At 42.8% G+C, this 17700-nt stretch overlaps 1 protein-coding gene across 5 annotated transcripts in view; it reads left to right on the top strand.

The window, feature by feature from the left end:
* The window catches only part of BLNK (B cell linker), a 99181-nt gene that overhangs the window by 50191 nt on the left and 31290 nt on the right, over positions 1-17700 (top strand). For 3 of the 5 annotated variants that reach the window (XM_082224896.1, XM_082224894.1, XM_082224897.1), the window contains 3 exons: positions 11350-11415; positions 15618-15674; positions 17591-17637. In XM_082224896.1, the coding sequence (XP_082081022.1) occupies positions 11350-11415; positions 15618-15674; positions 17591-17637 (170 nt within the window). The remainder of the gene's footprint in view (positions 1-11349; positions 11416-15617; positions 15675-17590; positions 17638-17700) is intronic. The other 2 variants (XM_082224895.1, XM_082224898.1) reach the window with 1 other exon arrangement.

Consider the following 17700-nt stretch of genomic DNA (forward strand, 5'->3'; position numbering starts at 1 on the left):
GGTGATGTCATGCAGGTGTGACTCAGCTACACCTGTCTGGGAACTTTATATCACAAACTGGCCTTGAGACAGAGTGTTTCTGAAAGTGCTGTACTGAAAATTAATTTGAAGAAACTGATGGCACAAGCAATCCAGTGGAGAATTAACAGTGCCAATGGGACTTTTGATGATGGGACATGTAAAAATGTTCTGTGAGTCAATCGATCTAGGGGAAGATAATTTGGTTGGAATAAAAAGTAAAATCTAAGAAACCATAATTTTATGAATTGCATTTCTAGACTTCCATTTGTCCTATAGGAGCACAGAGCAGTTAACAAAATAGTAATATATAAAACAAAAAGTATATGCCTCTTAATTGTAGTAAAATTGCAGTAAACACTTTACAAGAAACATTTAAGCCATCAGTAAAATCATCGACAAACAATAACAAATCAGTAATCGTAAGCACTTAAATTTACATACCTACAAATGCCACAGCAATTATACTTTCCAGCAGATTAAAAAAACTATTAATTCGAGGTTTTATACAGATATCCCACCAAGCAGCTCAAGGTGACGTACATGGTTCTCCCCACCACCACCACTTTATCTTCACAACAACCCTGTGAGGGATGGTGACTGGCCCATGCTTACCCAGTGAACTTCGTGGCTGAGTGGAGATTTGAACTCTGGTCTTCCAGGTCCTAATCCAACACTAATCTCTACTACACCATACTGGCTCTTTGATATGATGTCAGTGAGGAATGATATCAATGTGGGGAAACAAATGCAATTACATACACATAAGGCAATTGGATGTTAATGAGTTACCAGTGCTTTGAGGATGCAGGAAGGAACAGGTATGCAGTAAAGGTAAAACCCTTGTCCGATGTTCATCACTGTGCTTGGAGCATGGATAGAACAGTACAGGAGCGCTGACAAAGCATGTAATTCGTCAGCCCATATTAGCTAAAGCAATTATTGCAAACGAGCATTTGGCAGAGGATGGCTGAATAGCTAAGCCTATGTCTGTAAATTTTGCAGGACTCTCTGTTCTTTCCTGACAGAGACAGAGAAATTTTATCTTGCCCAGTGTGCTAATTCATCTCAAGTCTTGCAATAAGGCAGGATATATCTTTAAACAAATATCTAACACAATTGTATAAGGGTGGCTGCTTGGATTTAGCACTGTTGTTCAGGACTTTTCTCCACAGAATAAGGGAGGAGCCTGGAGTCAGTGTTGTGCTGAATACCACTTCCTGCCGAAACTTCTACATGTAGTAGCATGTCGGGTACTGCTAGACACTTTTCAAAGAGGCGCAGTCTGCAATCCCACGCATATTTAGTCGGGAATAAACGTTACCAGAGTTAATAGGACAAGAAGTGCTGGAAAGTGGGGACACAATGATGTGAGAGGAAATTTTGCAGCTTCCTCAATGGTGAGAAAGAACACCCCACAAACTCAGGCATACACTCTTTGGACACTTGCTGCCCCATGCAAAGCTTGTCCTTCCACCACTGCTCCGTCATAGAAATTAAAAGGGAAATGAAACAGGATAAGAATTAAAGATGATAGCAGAGCTTGTTAAGAGTGTTGTGGACATCTGGGAGAAGACAGCATAGAACCCAGATAAGCAGTTGCTCCGGAGATCAAGCAAAGGCCCAGATTCTATTAGGAACATAGGAAGCTGCCTTATTCTGAGCCACATCATTGATGCATCTAGCTCATTAGTGTCTACACGGACTGGCAGCAGCTCTCCAGGCTTTTGGACAGGGGTGCTCGCAGTCCTATCTGGAGATGAGGCTGAGCCTGGGATTTCTACATGCAAAGCAGATTATCTACACTTAACTATATGGCCCCTTCCACATCCAGGAGATCTGCTCACACATTCATCAGTAAGAGGTGTTCAGCAGTGGAAAGGACTACCTCAGAAGAAGAAGAAGAAGGTGGACTCTCCTTCATAGGAGGTTTTTAAGTAGAGGTTAGATGGCCATCTGTCTGGGATTTCTTTAGCTGTGGTTCCTGCATTGTGGGGGGTTAGACCAGATGGCCCTTGGGGTCCCTTCCATCTCTAGAAGTCTATGGTTATAGGAGTGAGCCCACACTGATCAGCCCTGCCCTTGACATTGTGCATTCCCGTTAGCTCCACCTCTGGCATTCTCACTTACAGCACATTGTATCCTCAGGGCTCCAGATCACACGGAATGCACAAATGTTCTCCGCCTGCAAACATTTGCACTGCAAGTATGGATGCCAGCTGGAGCATGCAAACTAGCGGGTGCAATCCTGTCCACACGTTGATTGGACAAGTGAACACGTCCCTTTAATAAGGCTACCAAAGTAATAAGTTGTAGGAGGGAATTTAGAAGAAAAGAAAATAATTTGAAAGACAGAGTTTCTGGCTGTTCCAGAAACTGAGGATAACGTAGCAGAAAGTAGCAAGGTGGAAGTTTAAGTTACAAGGAAGATGATATATGAGATTGATCTTTTTCCCCCAATACAGTGGACTCTCGGGTTGCGAACATGATCCGTGTGGGATGCACATTCGCAACCCGCTTCTGCGCATGTGCAAAGCACAATTTACCACTTCTGCGCATGTGCAACCGCCGAAGCCCAGAAGTAACCCGTTCCGGTACTTCCGGGTTTCCGCGGTCCGAAGGTATGACTGTAGTCTCTGTGCCGTTAACAGGCATTCAACAGGCAGAAATGCAGCAATCCCCACACCTGAACAGCTTCACCCCTTCAGTCACATTGAGTGAAGGCAAGATCCAGGTTTCCTCAAACAGACTCCTCCACGTGGCTGGGAGCCCCATCCGTGAGGGGCTTCCAGTCGCATGAAGGAACCTATGGAAGTCAAGTTGTCTTCCCCCTTAAGACCTTTACCAAAAAGGCAGAGATCAGAGAGGCAGAGCTGGGCAGCATGTAACCTCACAGGTGGGACCAGCCGCCTGTCCCTACTCTCTCTTATCGAAGCGTTATCCTTCAGTGCAGCAGATATATGAACAGGGCTTTATAGCCACACAATCAGATAGACCGCATTATTCCCCAGAAGCACTGGGAACATTTTGACTACCTAAATACTCCCAGAATTATTACTGTCATGCACTTCCTAAAATATGCACTGGGAAGTTGGCTTGAAACATGAAATGATGACGGTCATCGTAAGAGGACCCCCCCCCCCTTTTAGCCTATAAACATTTCAGCTAAAGAAACAAGGAAGCTAACGAAATCCCACCAAAGCAGCCGACGTTCATCGCCATGAGCAGGTCTAATGATAGCTTAGAGACGGTATAAAGAAAATCAGCCGTACAGGCCACAATCTTCTGCTTTCGCTCCAGCTACTTCATTGTATAAACAAGCATTCATCTACCTTAATAACATGCTTTGCCCTGCTTCACTTTAATAGAACTACTCATGCTTAACAGAAATTATTTGAGTGACCTTTCGAGATACAGCTTCAGGTCCAGTTATGTGGAATGAAATCAGTGGGACTTACTTCCCAGTAAACGTTATGAGGACTGAAGTGTTTGGCAACCAGCATTTTAAAGCTTGGTTTCCCATTTTGTATGTACAGGAATAAATGGGAGGTGGGGGTGTTCTGCCCAGGTTGAGGTGTGTACATGTCATGTGCAGCAATGACTGCTGTACAGTAAGCAATAGAAACAGAAATAATGTGTGTATAGGGGCGGGGACCAGGATAGAAATATGTGGGGGACTGTTTTCCCCCAAGCATTTGTTTTATTTTTTCCAATGGAGAAAAAAATTGGGAGAAATTGAAAAACATCCTTATGATCTATTTTCCTTTTGTAGAATAACAAAGATGACGTTTTTAAGGCAGGTTTTACAAGTATTCCTTAAGCTGCACTGTGCTCCCTTAGAATGATTTCTAGTACCAGTATACCGTATTTTTCCATGTATAAGATGCCCCCTATTTTGGGGGACTCAAAATTAAGAAAATGGGGAGAGATTGCCCCCGTGTATAAGACTACCCCCTTTTTAACATTCTTTTTTAGTAAAAAAAAAACAAAACAAAAACAACCTAATCTTACACATGGAAAAGTACGATAATAACTATGTGATGCAATATAAAGTGTTGGGTAATTGCAAATCCCTCCATTCTTGCGGTGGCTAATTTGCAACCCCCCTGCAGATGACATTGTGGGACTCCAGCTCCTATCAGACCCAGCTGTAAGAACATATGAGAAACAGCCTGTTGGATCAAGCCAGCATCCTGCTCTCACACTGGCTAAGCAGGTGCCTGTGGGAAGCTCAGGCAGGACATGAGCAGAAAACACTCTTCGTTGGCTCTGTAACTGAAGGCAGTATGTAACCCCACCATGTCTAGTGGCCATTGACCAGCCTTACCCTTCTGCATGGCCGGTAGTCAGGGATGATGAGAGCTGGAGTTGTGGAACATCTGGAGGGCCAGATGTAAACTGAAGACAACTCAAATCCTATGCTGCTTGGCTACAGATAGATAATTAACTCTCTTAAAGAGAGGTGGAGACAGTTTGAAAGAGGAATCATTGTTTCTTGCATTTTAATCGTCCCATTTTGTGGAGATATAGATATTTGTGGTGGTATTTTTTTCTGTTTCTGGATCATTATTTCCTAAATCAAATGTGTGTTTTTAAAAACAATAACAAAAAAAAACCTACCCTACTATAGCACTGTTTTAACCTTCCCCTCATTTCCCCCCATGATACTTTTTGACGCTTCAGGGTGCCTCAGTTTTGATGCTCCATCTGGGTTTATTTGTAATGATTTGAATAAACTAACAGTGTAATTCAATACATGTTTACTTGGAAGAAAGTCCCACTGCATTCATTGTGGCTTGCTCTAAATGTGTGCTGGGTTGCAATTGATAGAGTGTATGCTTCTGAATTTAACAAATATCGCCAACATGTACAATTCCATGTACTCTGATATACATAATGCATTTTAGATTCCAAACATAGTAAAATAGGCTTAGAACTGACAAGAAAGTAAGTGCTGCATATATTTCTATTTCCACACCAATTTCCTTCTATTTTATGGAGAAGGGAAGAGAGAGGATTTCCCCGTCACCCTCAGCTTCGAAATATTTGGAAATTGTATATATTTTACCATCCTTCCACATAAACAATTTTTCTCAATTTGTCTCTTTTAAAAAATGGATAATTGTAGCACCTCTGGAACATTGTTACAGAGGAACAATATGAAGCACATCTTTACACAAATGCTGGTAAAACAATGACTTGGGTTCACGTGTCATGCAAGGCCAAAGCAATGGCTTTAGTGTAGGAATGGAGGACTGCTGTCCCAGGCCCATAGGCCAGCCTTGGCCCACAAGGCTATTTCTCTGAAACTTCATTCATCTGCCAGTCAGGTGGCATAACCCTGATCAGGGAGGGAAGTGAAACCCTCTAGAAAGAGGGCCAGAGCCCTGAGTCACCCACCAATCAGCTGATGGACAGGGGAGGTCACTCCTGCCCAGTTAAGAGTGTGCAATAGAGCTCCCTGCAATAGAACTCTCTTGTACACCTGAACCCGGCAGAAGCAGGACAGAACGTCAATCGTGGTCTGTTCAGGAGCAGTAGGTTCCCTAGTGCCTGCCAACCACCTGTCAAATCATCTGACACCCCAATGATGTGTGACTGACAAGTGGGTTGCTAATATGACTTTCATTTCTTGTTGAAGTAGAATGCCAGACTTTAAAAAGCGGCAGCAACAACAAAAGTGTGCTATTAAATATCAGCTCCACTAATTAAAAAAAAATTAACTAAGCAACTGAAGCAGTAGTCAATTCATCCCCTAATTAAAGTTGGCATACTTTAACAATACAAAAAAAGTTTGTTTTGGTAAGAGTTCTCTCAATGATAAGTATGTGATCGAAGGACGTTTTAAAAGTAACAAATAGCCCATGCAGTCTCCCAATACTTGTAATATGAAAGGAGCTGTGCAGTGCAGTCCCAGACACACTCACCTGGGAGTATATCCCATTGAATTCAATGGAGCTTACTTCTGAGTAAGCATGGGTAGGTTTGCACTATTAATTGTCTCAGGACCCAAAGGTGCATTCAGCAAAACATTGACCCTGAGATGTCTTTAACTTTGGATTCACCTGCTTCTACTTTTTTATGAAGCTAAAGAGAAACCTGTTTGACCTCTTCTCATCTGTTTGTTTTGTATGATGGCTGTCATTTCAGCTTCTTACTCTGCACGCTTCTTTCCCCGACCTGACTGACGTTATAATCACATGCCATTGGCCACCAGGCTTTTCTAAATAGAGAAGAACCTTCCAGGAGTGTGACGCTTAATAAAAGGAAAAGCGGAAGCACTTGATGAAGATAACCACACAAAATCTCAGCAGGAAGGCAAGGAAGGGCAATCTGTAAAATGTGACAAGATTTTCAATGAGGATCCAGTAGAGCCGTGTTGAAAGCTGGTGTTCCAAAGGTTGCAAGGAAGGGCATGGCTCTGGGGAAGCAAGTGTATCTCACATTTTGTGGGACATCATTATAGCTGTCATTCATGTCCCCATGAGAAGCAGCTGCTTTTCCTGTATAAACTTCTCAGATGGGGAAATCTGACCCATGGGTCAAACTCCATGCACTGATACCACAGTTATCGCCAGTCCATCGTGGGTATGAGTGTTTCCCTCCCATGGTTGGCCTTTTGTATGTTGGGCCCTCTTTTTTTGTACATGACATTTATTGGCATCTGTCTGCCTCGGGAGACAATGCAGTGCGCTTCCAGGGGTGAAGTCAAACCACTGCATTAACAACACCCAAGTGACCTTTCTAGGGTGCAAGCTTGGGCAGTGTATATGGAGAGCCTGGGCTACCCAGATGACAGGACCTCCCTCTTGCCCCCTGATGTGGTCCAAAGCAGAGAAATACGTTTGCTTGGCTGCATGAGTTGGTGGAAGGTGATGCACAAGGCGCCATCCAACCATCTTAGGGACCCCACTCCAGATCTGTGTAGGGTTTATTCCTTAGCTTTTTTTTTTCTTCCCCGAGGCAGTGGAGGTTCAGGATCAGAGTTTTCCTTCTAGAAGGGCTACCTTCCCAGGTTGATGAGCCCCACCTGCTCCTCAGTTCCCTCTACAGCATGTGCAGAAACCTCCTTCTTGACCATTAGACCCACTATTGGTCTTGTCCGCTCAATCCACTGGAGCCTGTCATTGCATGCAGAGGGAAGTCCCTAACTCACTGAGGGCTTGAGACCCATCAGCTACCCTCACCTGGTTTAGCCTGCCAGTCAAAGCCATTCCTGGGGTCTGGCTACATGCAGCTCTAAAAAACCCATTAGCTCTTTCCATGGAAAGGAGTTCATCCTACATCCACGTTGTTTGTAGTGAAATATCATTGTCAAGTGTGCATATGCTGAGCACGTTGCTCCAAAACATGATCTCACAATTTTGTTCTTGAGTACTGCACTTATAAACGCCAAACCTTTCAGGAGTGAAACATTTACTGGAAGTAAAAACAGACTGATTTATGAGAATGAAACAAGTGACAGCCCGAAGTTAGTCAGCCTATTGCCATGAATGTTTACTCAGAAATAAGTTGACTCCATAGGACTTACTGCCTAGCATTGTATAATTTGTTCCTTAAATTTAGTGGGACTTAGTCACAAATCATTTGCCCTGTTTATTTCAGCAGGATTAAAAGTGGCTTTATCTAGATTGGGACCCCATGCAGGAGAGTTCTCTGGACAGGGACCATAGCTCAGTGGTAGGCAGGGCTACCCAAGACATTTTGTGGCCTGAAGCAATGGACGAGGTGTCACCTTTCCCCTTCCACAAACAGTAGCCACATACTCAGCTGGCAGTTGAGTCTTACTTCAACACTGACGATGGCACAGCTTCTTCCGTTGCATCTAAGGACAGCTTAAGGGGGGCAGGGCAGTTCTGCATCTGCCATCTGAGGCAGTTGCCTAACTTTCCAATGTTAGGAACGGCCCTGATGGTAGAGCACATGATTTGCATGCAGAAGGTTCCGGGGCAAACCCTGTCATTTCCAGCATAAAAGCATGAAGTTACAGATGACTGGGGAGATCTCTGCTGAGTTCCCAGAGAACTGCTGCCAATCACAGTAGACAGTCCTAAGGTAAATGGATAAAATAGCCTGGCTCTGGTATAAGGCACCTTCCTGTATACTAAAACTCATGATTTCTATCCTACAGAAATGTACATTTAGAAGTTAGTATATTGTGAGTCAGGATGTGCCTTGGCAAATGGGAAGGCGAAGAGGGAAGGGATCCTTGACTCAAAACATTTTTCAAATCGGCTACTATGTTTTTGCTTTTGTCTTATTTGGTGCTGCCGTTTACCTGTTTCATTATTTGTTTTTATATATGTATTGTTTTTAGTAAATCATTTAGAGACTGTTTCGGTATTAAGCAATAGATAAAGATATGTAATAAATAAATAAATATAATAAGAAAAATATATTTACAATATCCATTATTGGCTTAATATTTGCAAATATCTGCAAAATATTTGGGGGTGGGGTGGGTAATTCCGCTTAGACCTTTTTAAAAGAAAAAAGAAGCAAGTTCCTAATTTATAACTGGGGGTGGGTGGAAGCAATGGATTGTATACAGAGTAGCGCTAAGTGACACATTCCATCAACTCAAGAATTTCTACTTCTACAACAGAACTTTGCCCTCCCTTTGTACACCTCCTAAATCTGTTAACAGGATCAGGCCAATGGCCCATCTAGTCTAGCATGCTGTACTCACAGTTGCTGGCTGGATTGTGCAAGTGGAAATCCTTTGCCCTGACAGAATACATTAGTTGGAAACCTACTGCCTAGTGACCTTGGCATAGATACATAAATCAATGTAAGTGGTAATTGACTGTATATTCCTTTGTGTGCCTAATTCATGGATCACCTGGTTGCTACTGGCAGCTCAGACACTTACCATCTTCCATTTAAGAGGGAAAGGGGAACAGAATTAAGTCACCAACTGAACAGTGCTACATTTGAATGGCATCACCTTCCTTACTGGATTGGTAGCATTTGTATTTGACTTTGACAATTTTAGAACCAACAACAAGATTTCTCTGTCCTAAGTAATTTTTTTGAGGTTGGGCATAACGCTGAGAAACCAGTCTGATACCCCCTTTTGAGTGAACACATCCTGATTAAAGAGTTACTAGTTATTTTACCTGTCTCATTGAAATAAAAGGAAGGACTGAGGGGGCATTCCTAACTTCCAGTGGATTTTTACAGTCTGTCTGGAGCTTGCAAGCTCTATTCATTGCTCAGAAACTATAATCCTCTCTCTTTCTTTAATTTCTGTTTCACCTGCACACCTGTTTATACAAAACTAAAAGTCACGTCTACCAAAACAAAGACGAGTGGAGAGGTAATTACTGTGTCATTACCTGAGTACAGTCCAGCTCCATTGAAATAATATTGACTAAATGGGAACAAGCTCTTTGACTCCCTTTCTACAAGAGTGAGGTAGAGGTGAAATATGTCTCTTCTACCCCTCAATATAGGGGCAACACTAGGGTTAACTTGTTTTCCACGACCATAGGAGCTAAAATTGTAAACTGGTGACATCAACTTAACATCAACTTGATGTACAAGAATTAGCAAATAAGGTTGCTCATGGCATGGGTATAAGCTTTAGCACTTGATAACATCTGCAGAGTTGGGGATGCGGATGGCGCTGTGGTCTAAACCACTGAGTCTCTTGGGCTTGCCGATCAGAAGGTTGACAGTTCAAATCCCTGGTGTGGAGTGAGCTCCTGTTGCTCTGTCCCAGCTTCTGCCAACCTAGCAGTTCGAAAGCATACCAGTGCAAGTAAATAAATAGGTACCACTGCGGTGGCAAGGTAAATGGTGTTTCCGTGTGCTCTGGTTTCCGTCACTGTGTTCCATTGTGCCAGAAGCTGTTTTGTCATGCTGGCCACATGACCCGGAAAGCTGTCTGTGGACAAACGCCGGCTCCCTCAGCCTGAAAAAGAGATGAGCACCACGCCCCATAGTCTCCTTTGACTGGACTTAACCGTCCAGGAGTCCTTTACCTTTTACCTTTGCCTAACATCTGCAGATCAAATGGTTCAGTGTCTGGCTTAGAGATGGGGAATATGTGGCCCTCCAGTATTGCAGCTTCCATCACCCTGAGCACTGGGTGTGGCTGATGGAAGTTGGAGTCCAACAACAGGCTCCCCACCTCTAATTCCTAATACTGCAAGGATGCTCTAATTCTGCAAGGATGCTCAAAAAAGGCGTGATTAAATGGGAGGGGATTCATTATGATTGCATGTTCTTTTGCAGGACAGATCAGGTTCTGGAAAAGGTGTCTTGAGCCTACCAAAGGTCTTTTAGTTGAAATCTTTCTTTCCACTAATTAACTGATTTGGTTTAATAAAATTACACGTGGTACGGGGAGAGACCAGATAGAGAGAAGAGTGTGTGCACTCTCTCTCACATAATACAGTGGTGCCTCGCAAGACGAAAATAATTCGTTCCGCGAGTCTTTTCGTCTTGCGATGTTTTTCGTCTTGCGAAGCACGGTCCGTCGCAACTGCGCCTCTTCAAGCGGCTTTTTAAAAAAAGCGCAAGACGTTTTCGTCTTGCAAAGCAAGCCCATAGGGAAATTCGTCTAGCGAAGCAATGCAAAACCGAAAAACCCTTTCGTCTAGTGAGTTTTTCGTCTTGCAAGGCATTCGTCTTGCGGGGCACCACTGTACTAGAATCTGGTTTAGCCAATGAAGCTGAACAGTGAAACATTCAAGACAGACAAAAGGATATACTTGTTCATACTGTGGATGGAGCAACAATGGGATTTGCTAGCCCAAGATCTGGTGTTGGTCACCAATTTAAATGGTTTTGAAAGCAGATTTGGACGGATCATAAATGATGACTATATACTACCTCCAGTACCAGTTGCTGCGAAGCAACAGTGGGGAAGATAATTGTCCTCATGACCTAAATCTCTTAAAGTTTGCAATCTTTAAAAAAAAAAGAAACCTTTTGTAAACTAAAAAATGCCAAAGATTCCCAAAAAAGGAATGCCATAGATTCACTTTCTGAGAAGTTGCTCAATAAACTGATTGAATCATTGTCATCAGACCAATGAGAAGATTTGCACTGTAGCACTATGGATGCTTATTTTAGATTGCCTCGCTACAGAACACTTTGATGAGTTTTTCTCAACAGATGCTGGATTTACCAACAGCTTCTGAGAAGAATTAACACTTCCACCAAGAAAAATAGTGAAAGAAAGAAGTGGTGTGGGGGGGAAAGGAACATATGACAGCAAATATGGGGCTTTTGATGTGTCTAGTTGTATATGTTGTAATACACCTTCTTGTTCTATTAATAACACAGCCATGATGAAAGATGTCCATGCTTTATTTTCTACAGGCAACTTCAAAAGATAGTACACGATATCAAGAAAAATGACAGCGGAATAATGAGCAAGTTCAAAAAGTAAGCTATGCACATCCGTAATTTACATGATTGAATGCTTTACTCATTTTAGTGCCTATTTTTGATACATGTTCAGCAGAAGCCTGTGCATGCCTACTCAGAAGTAGGTCCCAGCATGTTCAAGGGGGCTTACTTCCAAGTAAGTGTGCATTAAATGGAACGCTTCGTGGTATGTGACGGGGGGCCCGGATGCCCAACTGAGCATTTTGAAATTCTCAGTTTTGCTCATAACAAACAGTTCTAGTCTTCTTAATAACAGTATGTTTATGAGGCCGCATTCACTCCTTACATTTAGAGCACTATGATAACACTTTAAACATGAGAGCCAGCGTGGTGTAGTGGTTAAGAGTGGTGGACTCATAATCTGGTGAACCGGGTTTGCGTCCTCGCTCCTCCACATGCAGCTGCTGGGTAACCTTGGGCTAGTCACACTTTTCTGAAGTCTCTCAGCCCCACTCACCACACAGAGTGTTTGTTGTGGGGGAGGAAGGGAAAGGAGATTGTTAGCTACTTTGAGACTCCTTAGGGTAGTGATAAAGCGGGATATCAAAAAATCCAAACTCTTCTTCTTCTTTCTCCAAGGAGTTGTGGGCTCTTTAGTCTGTTAAGGGTACTGAGAGTTGTAAGGACACCCCTAATTCCCCTCAGAGAGCTACAATTCCCAGAGTTCCCCGTGATTGGTTGTTAAACTACTCTGGAAAATGCAGTCATCATATGACACATGCACCATTTGGAACCTCGAAGATGGTGTCCTGGATTTGGGCAGTGTTGTGTTGGAGGATATGCATAGATGGCCATAACAAAGCAGTTTACCCAACAAGCCATAAAACAATCCATCAGTCAAAATAATAAAGTGCTATAACAAAACCAAAGGTAGATAACCTAAGTTCCGTAAATGACTTCCTTAAAGTCTGCTGAAATGGAAAGGTCTCCGTCAAGCATCTGAAGTCCAGCAGAAAGGGGGCCTGTCTCATCTCAGGCAGGGGAGGGGAGCTTCACAGTATCATGTCCACAATGCTGAATGGTGTATACAAACCATTGACCTGAGCCATAGGAGATCCCTAACAGAGACTTCCCCAAGGTGATCCTTAAGGTAACCTTCACCCAAGTTGTTAAGGACCTTTTTAACTGACACAAGATCCTTTAATGTAACCCGGTAACATGGGCAACTGATGCAAGCTTTAAAGCATCAGACTTATGTGATGGTGGAATGCGTGGTGCCTCCTTGGTCTTCCCTGCAGTACACATACCATCTGCACAAATGTCAGCTGAAGAGTTCTCTTCAGATGTTTCTCAGTGACAACTCACCACTGTTCCTAGGTGTATGTGAGCTTCAGATGGTCCACCTCATTGACGTTTGCTTGCAAATGCAACTGATTAAGAATTAGGGCCTCTTCTTTGTCTGAATGAGCCTGCAAAAGAAGAGGCAGAAACTCAGGTGTATGTCAAAAGCTGGCTGAAAGTTACATCATGAATGGTCTCAGCCTCAGTAGGAGCACTGTTACTGCTCCTCTACCTCATGAAATGCTCGTGGTTAGGAAGCATATCTCCTCGTGACCTGCTGCTCCAGAGCTGCTCTACAGAGATTACTTCAGAAGGTGATGAACTCTCCTTCATTGGAGGTTTTTAAACAGAGGTTGGGTGGCCATCTCTCAGTAATTTTTTCGCTTGGATTCCTGCATTGTAGGGGGCTGGGTTGGATAACCCTTGGGGTCGCTTCCAACTCTACAATTCTATGAGGTGAAGGAGAAATAGAAGTAACATGCAGCCCACCTTGCAAATAATTCCACTGAATAGCCTACAGTGGATTCATTTCAAAGTGCTCAGACTTACAAACAATGCAATTCCAGCCACATCTACTGAGAAGTATGTCCAACTGACTTCAGTGCTGCTTGCTCCCAGGTAAATGGATTTAGGGCTGAAGTTTTAGAAGGGCATCTCTTTTTGACCCAGCTGTTATGTATTGTCCTCTTATTGGACAAGCACTTTCAACAACTGCATTTAAACTGGTATCTCTGTACAGTGGTACCTTGGGTTACATGGGCTTCAGGTTACATACACTTCAGGTTACAGACTCCGCTAACCCAGAAATAGTGCTTCAGGTTAAGAACTTTGCTTCAGGATGAGAACAGAAATCATGCTCTGGCGGCGTGGCAGCAGCGGGAGGCCCCATTAGCTAAAGTGGTGCTTCAGGTTAAGAACAGTTTCATGTTAAGAATGGACCTCCAGAACGAATTAAGTACTTAACCCGAGGTACCAATGTTTTACAATGGCATGATAGCAACATGTCTCAACAACTTCTGTTGCAACAGACCTGATAAACCAAATCAACAAGGTTGTTCTCCCTCCTTCAAAGAGCTTGCAGCAATTCTTTCCTTTAGAGAGAGAGAGAGAGAGAGAGAGAGAGAGAGAGAGAGAACCAATTTGCCCCTACCACAACTGCTATGTGTGTGCGCTTAACTCTGTATTTATCCTTAAAACACTTGACTAAATATAGATGCCTACAGAAAGGCACTCTGAAGCTAGACTCCTTTTATATTAGCTCATATATCACTCCTGCAATTATTACCTTCCTTCCACCCCAGAAAATGCTTGTGCTTCTCCTTGGCTCTAATGGCATCAATAGATAGCCCGGGGGGAGGGGGGATTAGTCCCACAATCTGTTACCAAGAACAAGCAGCCAGTTTTGCTGACATGCAGGGCAAGAAGGAGGTATACTAAGTCCCGCATTCACAGCTGCTGCAACATCCATATCTTACATTTAAAGCACTCTTATACCACTTTAACAGCCATCACTCACCCCAAAGAATCCTGGGAACTGTAGTTTGCTGAGAGTGCTAAAGTGATGCTAAAGTGATGAGAGAAAATGCACTTGGTGTAACTTTCTTTTCTGTGCAGAAGTGTAGACATCCTTGAAGTTGTACTAATGGGCTAGGCCATTTCTCTGTTAGCAGAAGCCTGGTTTTGAAAGCACCTGCCAAACACCACATGAATAACCTTGCACATGGGCAAACTGGCTTACAGGAGCATGCATGACCGAACACACCACATCTGACAAATACACAACTTCCTTTTTTATTTACTGTAAAAGCAAAGCTACTTTGGAGTACAAGAACCGGGTCACCATCTTTTGACCCTCCCACAATGAGAAAACGATACCACTGAAAATAGCTACATTTTGCATGCTGACTGTGCAGTCAAGGAAATGAATTGAAGCATAACATGAAAGGAGAAGCAATACTGAAAGGGGGCCATAAATTGTAGCATAACTGAACTAAAATGGGGAACTAGGGGGGTTTATGGCAGAATATCTAGGCCTCTAAACCTTGTGATGATGATGATGATGATAATGGAACATCAGTCATGTTCTCTCACCTACAGACAGAGGCTTCGTTGTGCTACTTGTTGCAAAGAAAAACGTAGGAGTTTTTCGTTCATCAGGTTTGTTATCAGCCTGATAACTATTGTGAAATTTTATTATAAGGGTTGCAAAATTTTTCTGCAAGGTCCCACTTTGTGGCTTGATCTGCGGATATCAGTATCGCTTGCTGTTTGGTGCTATTAACAGATACAAGAGCAGGCACGACCGGTTTCTTTTCCCCTAGTCCATCAACAATACTGTTCTTAATAGCAGGGGTTGAGAGCATGATCCTCCCAGATGTTGCAAGATTACAGCTCATCGCCAAGCATCGTTCATGCTGGCTGCGGCTGATCAGAGAGTCTGACAACGTCTCGAGGGCCACAGGTTCAACAGCCCTGCTTTATGGTCAAGCCTGTAAATGTTATAATGCCAGTGATTCCCAAACCAGTTGAGCAAGGTTACATGACCTGTAAATGGTTCCATTCCATTGACTGCTCACCAGATGCACACATATTCAAGCAATGCACACACACAGGAGCTTTCTGTTTACTTTCTCTAGCAGCAGGTTCACCAATCTGAACAGCCAAAACTCACAAGACATAAAAATGCAGCTGAGTGATTACTTTAGCAGCTATTGGGCCGAAGCAACTAGATACATATTCCAAATGCACATGTGGAACTCATACCGTCAAAAACTCACTAGGTGATGCTCCAGAAATACCAGTAGTGTGCATTTGTGGTTTCGTTCCATTTGCAAGTACGAGTGTTACAGCTTTCACAAACTGACAGACCTAACCTGCTTGAGAAACGTTTGTCTTTTCTTCTCTCTTTTGATATTTAGGTTCCAAAATGAACAAATGGCCATAATTTGCAAAACTGGAAAAAATACATGGGATCGGTATGGCGACTAAGAATTGCACAAGTTTTGGTTGTTCAGCATGAAGTCTTGTTGCCCGCTTTCAGTGTAATGCTTTTGTGTTTTTTGCCAGGGTTTACTTGTAGAAGCAGAGCCTTCTCTCTCCTGTCGAGTCCCTAGACCATCAGCCCCTTAATTTTCTTTTTTCCTAAAAGTACATAGACAGAGCAAACTTGAACATCCATTCCACCACGGGACCATCTCATGGATTGTTTTTCCAGCACTTACCTGTGTGGTGCATGTTAAAAATGTAACACATAGTGTTTAAAAGCATGTTTAAGCATGTGTTTGATGTGGATAGCTGCTGCAGGAAATTCCAACGCTTTGTAACTGTATCAAATGATTTATGGCATCTACAGGTATTTTGTGAAATCTGCTAACAGCTCAGGCCTGTAGAAGTTGGAATGCATTTTGTTTAGTTAAACCCACAAATAATTCAAACAGCCATGTCACGCTTCAGGCCAGTCCCATTCGAAAAAGACATCTACTGCCAACCTGAAACACAGAGAAATTTCACTGCACTCTCATATACTGTGATCAAAGTGAAGGAATGGGTTTCTGTGTAGCAAGTTTAAAACTGACTCAACCCCCCCCCCCCTTTGTTCTTTCAAAAGAGAGCACTTTTAAATGCTTAAAACTTGAACTGTTGAGCAAAACCATAATAAGGACACAACTGCATAAACAGTTCTGTCCTTTATTAGGACAGGCAAGGGATGGCCTGGGCTCCCCAGGGGAACAACGAGAACACATCAGAAGTTTATCTCATGTGCTGACCACAAAATACACACAAGACCAATGTCCAGGAAAAATGCCAGAAGCGTGTTCCCGGAGATTATGACGTCTTCCCAGATAAGAAGAGGAAGAGGAAGATCCTTTTATGGTCAGAAGTACAGGAAGGAAGATCCTTTTATGGTTGAGAGTACCAGGGCAGGAACATATGTGATGTCAACCTGCGTGTACAAGTTGACGTGGCTGGGGAAGGGGGAGAGGGTGCCTGGAGGGTATATAAACTGCATGAAACCTGTCATTTCTTTGGACTTGCTGTGGACTCACCACACAAGTGCCTTCTGCTATCCAGAGAGCAGAATAAACTTTTTCTTTGAACCAACCTCAGTGTCATTTGACTTCCTTCCTCCTGTCACAGAGCAACACAGACCCAATCGGTGAACTCCAATAAGGCTACAAAAGATAAACTCATCCTTTTTAAGCATGCCAGCTATGGTTAACTTCATTGGCTTGGATTCTAAGATAAATTACCTTAAGGAAGCTCACAGGAAGAAGTGTTTCCTAAATTCTACTCACTACTGCGGTCACAAGAACAAAAAAGAGCCTCATTGGGGGGTTAGGAAGCCCCTCTGAACAATCTGAGATAGGGCATGGGAGGCTGAGAATCAGCCACAATTGAGCAGACCTCCGTCTGATTTTGAATGATTAACAATGTTATCCTCTACATGCCCACTCAGAAGTAGGGATGAGGGAGACATTCATTTCAGTTTGTATTTAAATGTGCACTGATAACATTAAAATTCTAAACAGTATAGGAAGACACAGTAGACACAGCAATAAATTGCAGATTAAAAGGACATTTTACTACTTAGCATTCTAAATGTTGTATTGGATAGTTTTGTAACTAACAATCTGCATTTCTTACATCCTTAATTGCCTGTCCGTTGTGTTTTCCTGCAGAAGTATCCATGTTCATTACATGCATTCTTTCCCCAGAAGTATCACAAACCATAGATTTGTTTGCATCTTCATGTACCTCTTGCTAAGTGTCTTTGTTGTGGTCTTTTGTCACCAGCTTTTTGTTATAGTTCATTTTTGCCAAGTGCTTTGTTGCTGTGCAACTATTATTTAACGGTCTGGAAGTGTAATATAATACTTTCGTATTTTCACAGGCTAACAAATAAACCACCACCAAGTGTGCCACCAGTAGATTATAGAGGTATGAACATGAAACTGTTTATTAACTGTTAATTAAGTCCTGTGGTTGGTACCAACCACAGTT

Source organism: Podarcis vaucheri (genome assembly GCF_965113315.1).
Source record: "Podarcis vaucheri genome assembly, chromosome: 5".
Lineage (NCBI taxonomy): Eukaryota > Metazoa > Chordata > Lepidosauria > Squamata > Lacertidae > Podarcis > Podarcis vaucheri.